The sequence below is a fragment of the Crassostrea angulata genome, chromosome 8 (genome assembly GCF_025612915.1).
Source record: "Crassostrea angulata isolate pt1a10 chromosome 8, ASM2561291v2, whole genome shotgun sequence".
NCBI classification, from domain to species: Eukaryota; Metazoa; Mollusca; class Bivalvia; order Ostreida; family Ostreidae; genus Magallana; species Magallana angulata.
The window spans coordinates 59,648,602-59,661,756 of record NC_069118.1 but is presented as its reverse complement, the minus strand read 5'-3'; the positions used below and the strand labels follow the sequence as shown (position 1 = coordinate 59,661,756).

Below are 13,155 nucleotides of genomic sequence, written 5' to 3'. Positions count from 1 at the left end.
GAGATCAAAATAGAAATAAAAATGGTTGTTTTGGTGCATTAGTGGTTCGTACCCCTCAATCTTGATGTAGTACATTTAGGTTTCCGTGGAGCCACTAAGCAGTTTGTTGAATAGCTGTGGGTAATATTTAATTTAGCTCCACAAGACTAGTTAAATTTGTCTAGATAGAAATGGCAGATTTATTGTACATAGAAAAAAATCCGGATAATTAGATGATCGGATATCGTTAATTGTATATGCAAATGCTCATCCAACTTCTGTTTATAAATGTTTATTAAATGGCATTGTAAAAAATAAAATAAAATTATGTAACAAGGAGAACACAAAGACTGTGTTCCCAATCCTTTTGACACCATTATTGTCAATAAATTATGTTCAGTTCAATTCAATGCTAAAGAATGTCGAAAACACACACAGATACATTGTAAATTCTGTCTATTTTATATAAATCTCTGTAATAAGTAAGTTAGCGGGTTTTTTTAAATTTCCAAAAAATTTTTATCGTCAAAACGAATATCTTGAAACCCCAGTTATATTGATCGCATGTTTTACCAAAAGACAACAGTAGTGCAACAACACCCCCCCTCCATCCCCCTCCCATCCCCCCCCCCAAAAAAAAAAACAAAAACAAACAAACAAACAGAAAACAACACATATGTTCTTGAATCCAGGGATTTACCGCTTCATTGGACTGGCACTAAAAGACAATTTTTTTTCTATGAAAGGTTTCCGGTCTGATGAACATGCTGTGAACTCTAACAATGCATCCGATCATGCATGAGGAACGCAGAATGATAGTCACTCTGGGATTATCTCCTTGTAAATAATTAGTTCTGTTAAAGAAGCCACAGAACATTAAAACTATAAAGCTATAGTATTTATAAATATATTTAATTTTAAACTATATACTATTATATAGATAAAACATATCTTTAAAAAAGCGGTACAACCGATGCACAATTTCTGGAAAACCCGTCTCACTGAAAACGGATGTAGAAAAACAGAACAGTAAAATGATTACAGATTTCCGAAAAAGATGTACTATCTTAAATTGTATTTTGAATATTAAAAGTAATTATATTTATAGTCTGTCCCAAGTTATTGCTTCCATCACTTTTTGATAATTTTTAATGAAAATACACATACTTGTGAAAGAAGTACAGTTGAAATAAATGAAATGGAAAATATCCGAGATACCGGTATTTTCATTGACAAATTATCCCTATTCACTCATAAAAGTGTACGGGAACGAAAGCAAATTTCGTACGGAGATTTAAAATGGGAAATTTTTAAATCTTTTCTCCATTCGGAAGAATGGAGAAAAGATCGCGCATTTTAAACGTTATCATCCGCGCTTCTTAATTATTTTCTATATTTTCTATTTTTGGATGTGTATTGAAACCTGAAATGGTAGATGGGGCGTTTCAAAACAGATAATCTGGACATTTTTCATATTAGTGGATGAACGTAGTTTGAGCACAAAGGTATTTATTATTATCGAAATATCAAGTGAAAAGTGGTGGAAGCAAAAACTCGGGACAGAGTATACATGTATATAAAAATCACAATTGAAATAAAGTTTCTTGGTGTTATTTTTTTTTTCATGTAAGAATCATATAAAACATTATGATTTCCTTTTATGATTTATCTTTCTTCTTGCATGCTGAAAAATTGTTTTATTATGATGTCTTCTTGTAAATACATTCATTAGCATGCATTATCTTATTGCAAAAAAAATGTGATAAATCATCTCGTATAATTATTATATTACAAACGCGAACATACGTCACTTTTTACGTCATAAAAGGCAGAAGTTTGGAAAAGGGAAATATTTTCTGCAGCCTGGATTGGATTCACAGCTTGGAAATTGAATGGTTAATTTGTTAACAGTGGGGGGGGGGGGGGGGCAGATTTTTGACCATACCAAATACTAGTATAGTACTTTTAGCGCCTTTGGCGCAACTGCCTCTGAGCGCTAAAATTAATTGTGCATCAACAATTTTCTATATGTACAGTAACCGCAACGTTATATTTTTACAATTCTATCCTAACGTATTGTGTATCAATCCTATCGTATTGTGCATGTATACTGTTCTATTTTGCGTTAATCCTATCCTATCTTGCGTTAATCCTATCATGTTTATCGTTCAAATTTAATAGTTTTTCTGTTTATCGTGTTCGGCCTTTTCATAAGCAAGTGAATTTATTTGGAAGTTACAAGTCGTTCAGTGCGCCGTAAACGAAAATTTATCGAACAAGAATTGTAAAATCCTATCGAGCATGGTATCATGAAACCAATGTCTTCATTCTTAAGATCAAAATGAGCAATATATACACAGGTAAACGGTATGGGTAATCGGGTAAAATTTGCTTCAACATGGATCAATAATTCAATTTTTATTGCTTTTTAGTATCTCTTAGCACCTTGAAAATTTGGCGTCTTTCCATGTCACTTCATTTAGCGCCTCGAAGTTAAAATGGTTAATAACTTTCCATTGCGCACATCCAAAGACATAAAAAAGAGATATATTTATTAAAAAAACAAAATTATAGTTACACCATTTTAATTTTTTTTCTCGATATGTTTATACATGTAGTTTAATACATATTTAACACATTGATAAAAAAAACCAAAGCCACCCTCATCCGTTAGTCACAAAATGGACACGCCTTTAAACCACTATATTAAAAAATGTAACAATATCGCATAATTTAAAATTTACTTTTTTGTTTTGAGATGCAGTTGATGTAGAAGAAAGCATAAACAATGCACGTACACAATGCACGTGCATGACGGACGGAAATTGATAATTACAGGATGTAAACTTCCGTATTATCTGATACCTCTTTTTCATAGACATACATGTTTTCCTTAAAACTACTATTTTTTTTTTTTTTTACTAAACTCTCATACTCGTATCAGTGTAGCACAAGAATTTAATGGGAAAATCGAAGTAGTTTATGGTAAACGTGCAACAAAACTCCTCCTGCAGATCTAGAAACTGTAAATATGAGATAAATTGGATTCAATGTCAAAAATCTTAAAGGAATCAAGGTTTTCTATGTCGTCTTTGAAAAACGAAACAAAACGACTCAACTGTCGTAAACAATGTAAATGTACGGAATTTGTAAATAATGTTCAGCTTTCTTACTGTTTATATAGCACAGCAAGTCTTAAATATAATGCTTGTACAGTTATCTAATTGTTTCCATCGCTTCACAATGACGATTTTTTCAGCGACATTATCTATAGCCTCTACATCCTGTTAGAACATATCCTGAAAAAATGAATCTAAAATACTGGTGCATGAGTGACTACGTGATATTGATTTCCTTTTTGAATGTACTGTGTATGATTTGAGTATTCATTTTATTATCCTAAGCTGTACATGTGATAAGCTTTATATTTTGACAGCTACCCTTGTTCCTCAGACATCGATGAGCGAGATAAAATCTTCAAAACTGTACGATAGGTACCTGAACTTTTTTTCTTATTAAGCATATAACAAACAAGAGGCTCCTGTTTACATTAACTCAAACATGCTTATTTCTATACACATATTACTGTGGAATCACTTAAATTCGTGGGGGCCATTTTTTGTAGATTGTCGGTTTTTTGCTTATTTGTGGGGATGTTAATTCGTGAATGCGACGTTTTTCAGTCTCAATAAGAAAACTAACCTTTCAAAATTTATTTTCGTCGAGGATGTAAATTCGTGGGGGAGGGCTACCGACGAATACGACGAAAATTGAGCCACCACGAATTCTAATGATTCCACAGTATTACAGTAATATTTGATTTTATTAATCTAACTACAAGTCATTTGGTTCATAGACAAACAAGTTACATTTTTTAAAAGCATATTTCTATTACATACTCTCCCGTACTTTATTTTAAGCATTTTGATTTCTTTACAGATATAGTGGAAACAAAATAATAGAAGGACTGAAAATTATTGTAACATATTTTGATGAATTTAGTAACACCTTTGTTAAATATGTTTCCAAACCTTCTTCAACGAATAATGAAATCAAACTCAGTTGTCATTATGGTACCTTTTCTAGTTAATGGGATCAAATATCGGTTGTCCATTTTGATAGATTAGTGTTTTGTTTTAAGTAAGTTATCTTGAAACATAGATTATAACAATCCTAAAATGTGATGATGATAAAGGATTAACTTTTTTCTTTAATTTTAAACTAGTCATGTGGTTAATTTCACTTTCAATAAGTGCTATTCAATTTTATCAATCTAAATACAAGACATTTTGATTCGTAGACAAACAAGTAACATTTTGCAATACACATTTTTATTTCCTACCCTCCCTTCTTTAATTTCCACATATCCTGAATTCTTTTAGTCATGTGCTTAATTTCAATTAACTACTACATTACCTTTTTGTAAGTGTTGCAATGTACGTAATACATATGCAAGCATCAAATTAAGCATCATTTTGATGATACTCATATTCGGTATTTATCTTAATTTTAATTTTTAGATTGATCCGCTCAGTCTAAGAGAACGAATGTTCTTTTCACTAATTGTATAATCGCTTTCATTCTTGCTTTTAAGTTTTTATGCTCCCATAAGGGTTATTTTCTTCACAATCTGAGCAATATAACAAAATCCTATTCCCCTTACAGCAAAGTGACTGCTTTTATCAGTTTATTTGTTTTCATGTATTCTGTACACAGCAACAGTGAAGTCATTTTTCCAGGAGATCGTAGTAGGAAATCCGATCTAAGAGCTATAATACTGAACACAACCAAACAATTATCCTTGTATTTTTCTAAGGAACGGGACCAACCGGTTTCAGGGGGCGTCACTGAAATTTGCGTGGTTAACGTGTCACAAAACTCCCCTTGCAGAAAGTGTAGGTAAGATATTTATTTTTTGCTTAAATAACTAAAATCTGAAAGTTATCAAAGCTTTCCATCTAAATCCCTGTCACACCAATTTGTGTTCCCACAGCGTGTTCACGGATTCCTGGAATCGCCATAGGATAGCAGGAAAAATTCAGAAAAAATGTATATTTTATTTGAAATGTTTACAAGTTAAGATGTTACGGTGTCCTGGCGGCGACCGAGGCGTTTTTAAGGAACCACCGCGGCGCATAACTGCGTTTTCACAGAGTTCTACTTAGCGATTTACTGCGCGCTCGCTGAGTATCTGCCGATCGCGAGCGCTCATGACGTTGTAAGAGTTTTTACCTCGTCTTTACGGCATGCTCTGCGCGCTGAATGCGTGTGTAAGACGTTCGTTACTTATTGGTATGTAGTTTTAAACTTGTTCAATTGTACGAAATACAAACAAGAATTATGAAATTTATAACAAGTAAATAAATGATAAAACCATTGTGTTTGTTTGTTTTAATGCAATAATGTTCATTGTAATTAAAACGTAACTAATTTCTAAATTCTTTGTGAAAGACAATACATCTTAGTAGATAGGTTTACAAATATATAATTGATTAATTGTAAGAAAACAGAAGGACTATTGAAATCAGAACAAAATGCTATGAATTCCATAATTGAAATAAATTGCAAATGCTACATTTTACATAGTCATTCACTTCAAGCTTGAGAATACTTTATTGCTAGCTATTGTACAACAGTCATTGTTTAAGCTTTTGTGGTCAAGCTGACAACTAGAAACGCCGTGCAGGCGCGATATAAATGCTAATGAACGTGAAATAAACGCCACAAGATTGCAATAATCTCAGCAACACCTCTTTGGGGTCGCTGTGTGAAAAATAAAAAAAAAGTAGCGCGATTCGGATGCAGTGACATCACAAAGGACTCCGACAGGTGTCTACAGAAGCGCAGATGACTTATCATTGCGTCTATACTGCGATGATGTACGTTCCTTCAGTGCGCCTATTAACCTCTAATTGCGCCTTTGGAAAAGCTTACAACGATGCCACGACGACTGCACTTTGTTAACGTTTCTACTGCATAATTATCAAAACGCAGAGCTCAAACGCGTACTTGTGCACGCCGTCGCATGGCGTTCTACAATGTAATAGTCGATTCCACAGCGACAAATGAAGTAACCGTTGCGTTTTTGTGGCACTGTACTAGAAAACTGCGTGAACCTTGGCGTTTTACATTTTTTAAGAACTCAGCAGGATTGCCTAGGGGACGCAACCAAAGTTTGACAGGGTTTAAACCAAGATATCCTTTTTTGAAAAAAAAACCAAACTGACTTATAAGATCCTGAAGAATTTAGCGGTTCAAAATTCGTAAATGATGTACAGCTTTCTGACTATTTATGTATTTAATGCAGCGAGTTTAAAACATAATGCATATACAGTATACATATTTTTTCCATCACAACACAATGACGATTATTTTCAGCGGCATCTACTAGCCTAGACATCCTGTTAGAAAATATCCTGAGGAAAATGAACTTAAAATACTGGTGCATCAGTAAGTATTACACATGCTATTAATTTCCTTTTTTATGTGTCTGGTTTGAGTAATCGATATATCATTTCATTGTTCTAAGCTCTACATGTGATAGGTTATATATTTTGACAGCTGTCCTTGTTCTTCAGCTAGCGATGGGAAAGATGCAAACTGAGGAATTGTATGATAGGTATTTGTTTTTCTTGTTAAGCATATCACAAACAAGAGGTCAAATATCACATCAAACATGATCATATGCATGTTTGCATAATGTTTTAAAACGAACATTTGAGGTTTTTCAATCTCTTTACAATAAATTTGGTTTTGTAATCAATCAAGTAACAATCTTTTTACATTTTCAAATTATCTACTCTCCTTTAAAGTTAAACATCTTTAAAAATTTTGACAGATCTAGCGAGAAGAATATAATGGAAGGACTGGAAATAATCAGTACATATTTTAAGGAATTCAATGAAAGTCTTATTGGATATGTGTCACAACCTTCTACATGGAAACAAGAATTCAAGGCCAGTTGTCGTAATTGTAATCAGTCTTGCTTATTTTTTTTTTTACTAACGATCCTAATGACATTTCCTCTTTTTATATAGTTTTACTGTTTAACTTTTAATGTTAAATATTAAATTATTTAGAGACATCGTTAGAGTCAATATAATTAAGAGATGAACATTATTAGGGAGTGAATTCTTCGTGAATTTTTATCCATAATTTATTTGATTTATTTCACCTTGATATACAGCTATCTATCGTGTAGAGGAAATATATCCGGTAATTGGTTTTGTACTGGCCTCTTTTGCCATCGTTGTCAGCGCAGACGAATTTAAAACTTGATTTCAAATGAATCATATTTCTTTTTGTAATATAACTGCGTCTTGCCGAGTTCAAGACAGAGCGAAACTGTTTGCAAGTTGAAAACACCTTAACCACCACCAAAAAAAGACCCCCCCCCCCCTGTTTTCTTTAATATTTAACTATTAGCCATATGGTTAATTTCACTTACAACTATATCACATTTTTGTAAGTGTTATTCGATTTTATTTATCTAAATACAATAAATTTTGATTCGTAGACAAACAAGTAACATATTGTATTTTCTTAAAAACTGTGTAATAAAAAAAATCCTATTCCCCTTACAGCAAAGTGACTGCTTTTATCGGTTTATTTGTTTTCATGTATTCTGTACACAGCAACAGTGAAGTCATTTTTCCAGGAGATCAGCAGAATATCAGATCTAAGAGTTATAGTACGGAACACAACCAGACAATTATCCTTGTGTTTTTCTGAGGAACTGGATCAACCGGTTCCAGAGGAAGTCAATGAAATTTGCTTGCATAAACAGTCCACGAAGAATCGTCTGAAAAACTCCAACGCAAGGACATTTTTTGGAGAGGATGAAGGCGGGGATAGCATCAGTTGCTCAATAAAAGTCAAGCATGGTGTGATATCTACACAGAGTACTAACATCAACACCGTCATCACATCTACACAAAGTGCATACGAGTTCAATATCAGCACAAAGGCAATGAATGTAAGCAAATGTTTGTGTTCAAAATAAATGCATGGGGATAGCATCAGTTGCTCTGTGGATGTCAAGCATCGCCTGGTATCTATGCAAAGTGCAAACAATATTATCACTCACACAAAGGCAATGAATGTAAAACTAACGCTAAATATAGGAGGTTGGGTGGTCATTAAGGTACTCATTCCGTCTACCCTTTTTTAAGACGGTACTATTGCTATTTTAGTCCGTAACTATACATTTAGTTAGAAAATATCCAACGATTTAAGCTAAAAAAAAATGTGACTACGTTTCTTACATTAATATAATGTTATAGTGACTACTACCACCCAGCTCTTTTACTAACACAAGTTAACAACAAACTATCTGTCCTCAAAATGCAACAAATTTTAAATTTAACCAATTAATAATACATATGTCTGAATCCAATTTTAATAGTTTCCCCTCAAAGACGATTTCTGAAAAGTTTTCATATATGTTTGAAACATTGCTGAGCGCGACATAACGGTATAATAATAAAAATAACTAGACACGATCTCGTTGCGAGCAACGAGTGGGTGTTCCGTCCGATTTTTTAATAGATTAGATCAAACTTATCAATTCAAAGATAAAACCGTTGATCTAAGCGTAAAATAGTGGCCATGTCCACGACTCTTTCGACTGAGCTACTCGGACTCTCGCTTCAGAACTTTGACGCTTAATTTCTCGAAAATGCCTTTATCGATTTTAAAACAATTTACATATTCTGAATCAGTAAAGGGGTCACTATAAGGTGTAAATATTTAAAAAAAAAATGTAAAATAAAAAAAGTCGAAAAATTAAATTTTTCAAATTTCCTTCCGGGGACGACCGGAAGTGACGGCGGACATTCTCTTGACCGAGGTGCACCAGACAAAACGGTAGCTCTATCACATCTGAAATTTTCAGCCTTTTATCTTTACTCATTTTTGAGAAACCCGACAGACAAAATTGACTTTTTAAAATCGTAAACGGACGATTACTTCTGACCGGAAGTGTTTTTTCAAAAATGAAAAAATAGTATCCGCTTAAGATAAAAACACGTTTATATTGAAAATTTGAATGAAATCGATTAAGCCATCTCCGAGAAATCGTCTGAACAAAATCGGTAAGAAAAAAAAAGAATAATAAGAAGAAAAGTGAAAAAGAAACAATAGAATAATAGAAGGGTCTTCCGCTGAAGACGGAAGACCCTAATAATTAATGTCTGAAACATCGTACAAATTTCTTTTGACATGGATTGCAAAGACAGTTTAACTGTTTCCAGACAAATTTACAAATATTTTTACATGAATTGTCTAAGACATTTTTACTGTTTTCGGCAAATTTACGAATTTCATTTGACATGAATGTCCAAGAAATCATTTTAACTGTTTTCAGACATATTTACAAATTTCATTTGACATAAATGTCCTAAACATTTTAACAGTTTTCGGGCAGATTTACAAATTTCATTTTACATAAATGTCCAAGACGTTTTAACTACATGTATATTCGGACATATTTACAAATTGTATTGACAGAAGCAATATTTAATGCATCAAAATAAAAAAAATAAATCATATTTTAGGTACGATAATACAAGAAAAATCCATGTTAAAGTTGACTAAATTATTTTTTTCGTTGGATATAGATTCTTGAGAGTGAAAGAAAGTTAAGAGGTAAGAAATAAACACTTCTTTTAAATGTATATATCGTTAAGTTCATTCTTATTAAGAAGTAATATAAAGAATGACTATCATTTACATACAGAAAGCTCATTATTTTTACTATGTATTCTTATTCAAATAACGGACTTTTATTTCGAAAAGTGTTGACATTACAGATTGCATAAACTATAACCGATTCAATCATCACTTCATTCATTCATTTGTTTCGCTTCTTTATCTAGCAAGTATTCATGTTTATAAAGTAAATTCAATATTGGTTTCCTTTCAATTGACAAGAGAAACATGTGCAATGTATGTTTCACGATTTACAAAAGCAATCTTTCGTAACACACCTGCGAATCCTATCTTGATATCTTTTTTTGTAAAAATGTATATTTAACATGTTTGTGTTAACACATGTACACATGCACGTATGTAGAACTTGTGTCATATGTCATATTGGTGCTTCAGTGAGTATTGCACATACCACTTATCTCCTTGTGTATATTATGTGTATGATTTGAGTAATCGTCTTGTTATCCTGAGCTGTACATGTGATAACCTTTATATTTTGACAGCAATCCTTGTTCTTCAGACAATGATGAGCGAGAAAACAATTGAGAAATTCTATGATAGGTATTTCATTATTTTCTTACTAAGCATAAAACAAACAGAATGTCTAGGATCACCTAGAACATGAATAGTTTACGCAATGTGTTAAAAGGAGCATTGTTGTTTTATTAATATCTTAACAAAATATGCTGTTTTGTAGTCAAACAAGTAACATTTTTTATACATTTCAAAATACTTACCCTCTTTTAAATTTGTAAATCATTTATTGAGTATTTGACAGTTCCAATGAAAAAATTATGATGGAAGGACTGGAGATTATAGGAACTTATTTTAAAGAATTCAATAAAACACTCGCTGACTATGTATCACATCCATCCAGGAAACATGAATTCAAAGGCAGCTGTCGTAATGGTAATCAGTCTTGTTTTTTTTTTTACCAACCAGATCTAATTAAGCCATTACCTTTAAAAAAAATATATATATGACTGTTTGTATTTAATGTTTAATTTCGTTTATTATTTGGAGACTTCGTTTAAGTTAATATATTTAAGAGATAAGCATAAAAGGGTCACAATTTGCGTAAATTTAAATTAATTAGACAAGTGGTTTATTTCACTTTGACATACGATCAGTTAATTACATACGGTATATTAATGCCGTGTTGTCGGGGTATAAGCAGGGTTACCATAATCATACGAAAAGAAAACAACGTCTGAATGAATTTCAATTATTTTATGTCTAATTGACAATTGCTGAACATAATGTAGATATAAGTAATAAGGGATCATAATATTCATGTAATATTTTTAGCTCACCTGAGCTGAAAGCTCAAGTAAGCTATTCTGATCACATTTTGTCCGTCGTCCGTCTGTACGTCCGTCTGTCCGTCTGTCTGTCCGTCTGTAAACTTTTTACATTTTGAACTTCTTCTCTAAAACCGCTGATTCAATTTCAACCAAATTTGGCACAAAGCATCCTTATGGGAGGGCAAATATAAATTGCAGAAATTAAAGTCCGATCTGTATTCAAAGCGGAGAAAACCTTGAACCTGTAGAAAAACGGGGGATGCATTTTAAAAAATCTTCTTCTCAAGAACTACTGAGTCCATTTCAACGTAGTTTAGCATAAATTATCCTTATGGGAGGGCAAATATAAATTGCAAAAATGAAGTGCTAATTCTATTTCAAATCTGAGTTATTACGAAAATGATAATAAAGGAAAGGCGTGTTTCAATCAGTTTAATAGCTTCGGGTTCGGCATACGGTAAAATGGGTAGGCAAGACTTGGCCTGGGCAAAACAAAAGATTGGCAGTTATTAATCTGCCAATCTCATTAAAATTTCAGGATATTTGATGGACCAGTATATTCGTATTCGCTGTAAATATTGCTGCAAAATAATGCGTATTTTGGAATTGACGATTGACGATTGCCGATCTGCCCCGGCTTTTATTTTGCCACGGCCCGGGTTTGCATACCCAGTTTACCAAGACTCGTATTCCATACTTCTAAAAAGAGGTTCTTTGTTTAAAGCAGCCATGACATTATACGAAAAAGGGTCGATGATGAATTTGCTTGTTGTGCAACAGTTCGCGTATGAAGGGAAATTTTTGAAACATGCACAATATATTGGTGCCGATTTTGTGAAGTAAATTGAGGCTAAATATTTCAATGCGTTGACAGTTTTCACACATGACGTTGGTGTTAGCTTGTTCTGATTTTCGTTTAGTTTTCATTATTTATGCTTTGTAGGAACTATCGCCTGCATTTCGTGATTTTTACGTATCAAATCAAACAGAGACTTCGGTAAATCAAACAGTTAACTGTTTACCTGCGCAAATTAAGCAAAATCTGATGTATCAAGAATGTACTGAAATACAATTCATTCTATCGGTAATTCGGCATTATCTTTTGCGTAATGGTAGATTAATGCAATAGATTTTGTTGAGATGCTCGGCATTTTCTCGAGTTTATTCAGTTTAAATAGAGTTTGATATCGCTGACGGAAATATGTAGGTATATACATGTATATGTATATGATTCATTTCGAAAAAATAAATTGTGTTCTTTATTTGTTATAGTGCATGTTTCTTGTGTTTAATTGTTTACAATTTCTATTTACTAACCATATTTGAGTGTTAAGCTTCGATTTTAAGCAAGATACAGAGATTTGATCACAATTCTATGTTTGTACACAGATCTTAAAAACCAACGATTTAAAAAAAAATGGTCAATATTTATTAAGAAAATTTTCAAAGTCTGTTCTTCCAGAAACCAACTTTAACAACTTATTGTATTGTAAACTTAACCTTTTTTCGTCATTATTACTCCTACTGTACATGTGATCCTTGACTGTGTTTGTGTACATTTGTGTAAAATGATTTTGAACCTCAAATACCAGTGAACTGGTCTTGAGTGAATAAAAGAATTAAAAATCTTCGGCCATTCTTTTTTTTCCTTTTTAAATGCTGAATAGGAAATACCAAGTTAAAAATTTTAAGCTGAATGTAATAAACTCATTTGAACAAAATATGACTCAAACCTAGGCGAACTGTGAGCTCTGTATCTTGCTTATAATTCTACGATTGACGTTGAAATTTTGGTTGAACATTAGAAATTCTACATGAATTAGAGTATGTTAAATACTTGTACAAGCAAATTAAAGAATAATATTCTGTATATAACTACTTTCTGGGGCCCCCTCTTAAAGCTTTATACAATTAATAATGTGAAATTTACATCAATTTTGATAGTTTTTCAGACACGAGTAAATAAAAACGACATTTTTAAAACAGTTTCCATAGGTCTGACACATTTCTGTTGCGGGGATAAAGTAATTATCGCTATTCCTAAGAAAATATCACAGCGGAAAATTATCCTGGTTTGTACGCGAAGTAAATAACAGTCATTTAATTATAATGGAGAAGACAAATAAAATTTTTGAATGTTTTTAATTTGAGGAATTGAGCACAT

General features: G+C 32.4%; 1 protein-coding gene across 1 annotated transcript; it reads left to right on the top strand.

Annotated features, from left to right (window-relative positions):
- Window positions 1-6,356: 6,356 nt before the first annotated feature.
- On the top strand, window positions 6,357-10,312 carry LOC128161155 (uncharacterized). Its single transcript, XM_052824385.1, has 6 exons — window positions 6,357-6,429; window positions 6,541-6,598; window positions 6,818-6,951; window positions 7,614-7,954; window positions 9,597-9,624; window positions 10,191-10,312. Exons 1-6 carry the CDS (start codon window positions 6,405-6,407, stop codon window positions 10,310-10,312), a joined length of 708 nt encoding a protein of 235 aa, XP_052680345.1. The 5' UTR covers window positions 6,357-6,404.
- The last annotated feature ends 2,843 nt before the right edge of the window (window positions 10,313-13,155 follow it).

Bases quoted from the DNA above. Each gene is read 5' to 3' on its own strand.
- LOC128161155 (XM_052824385.1), top strand. From the start codon at position 6,405: ATGAACTTAAAATACTGGTGCATCA. The intron at 6,952-7,613 runs GTAATCAGTCTT...TTCTGTACACAG, and splicing joins CAAGGCCAGTTGTCGTAATT to CAACAGTGAAGTCATTTTTC. The intron at 7,955-9,596 runs GTAAGCAAATGT...CGTTGGATATAG, and splicing joins TCAGCACAAAGGCAATGAAT to ATTCTTGAGAGTGAAAGAAA.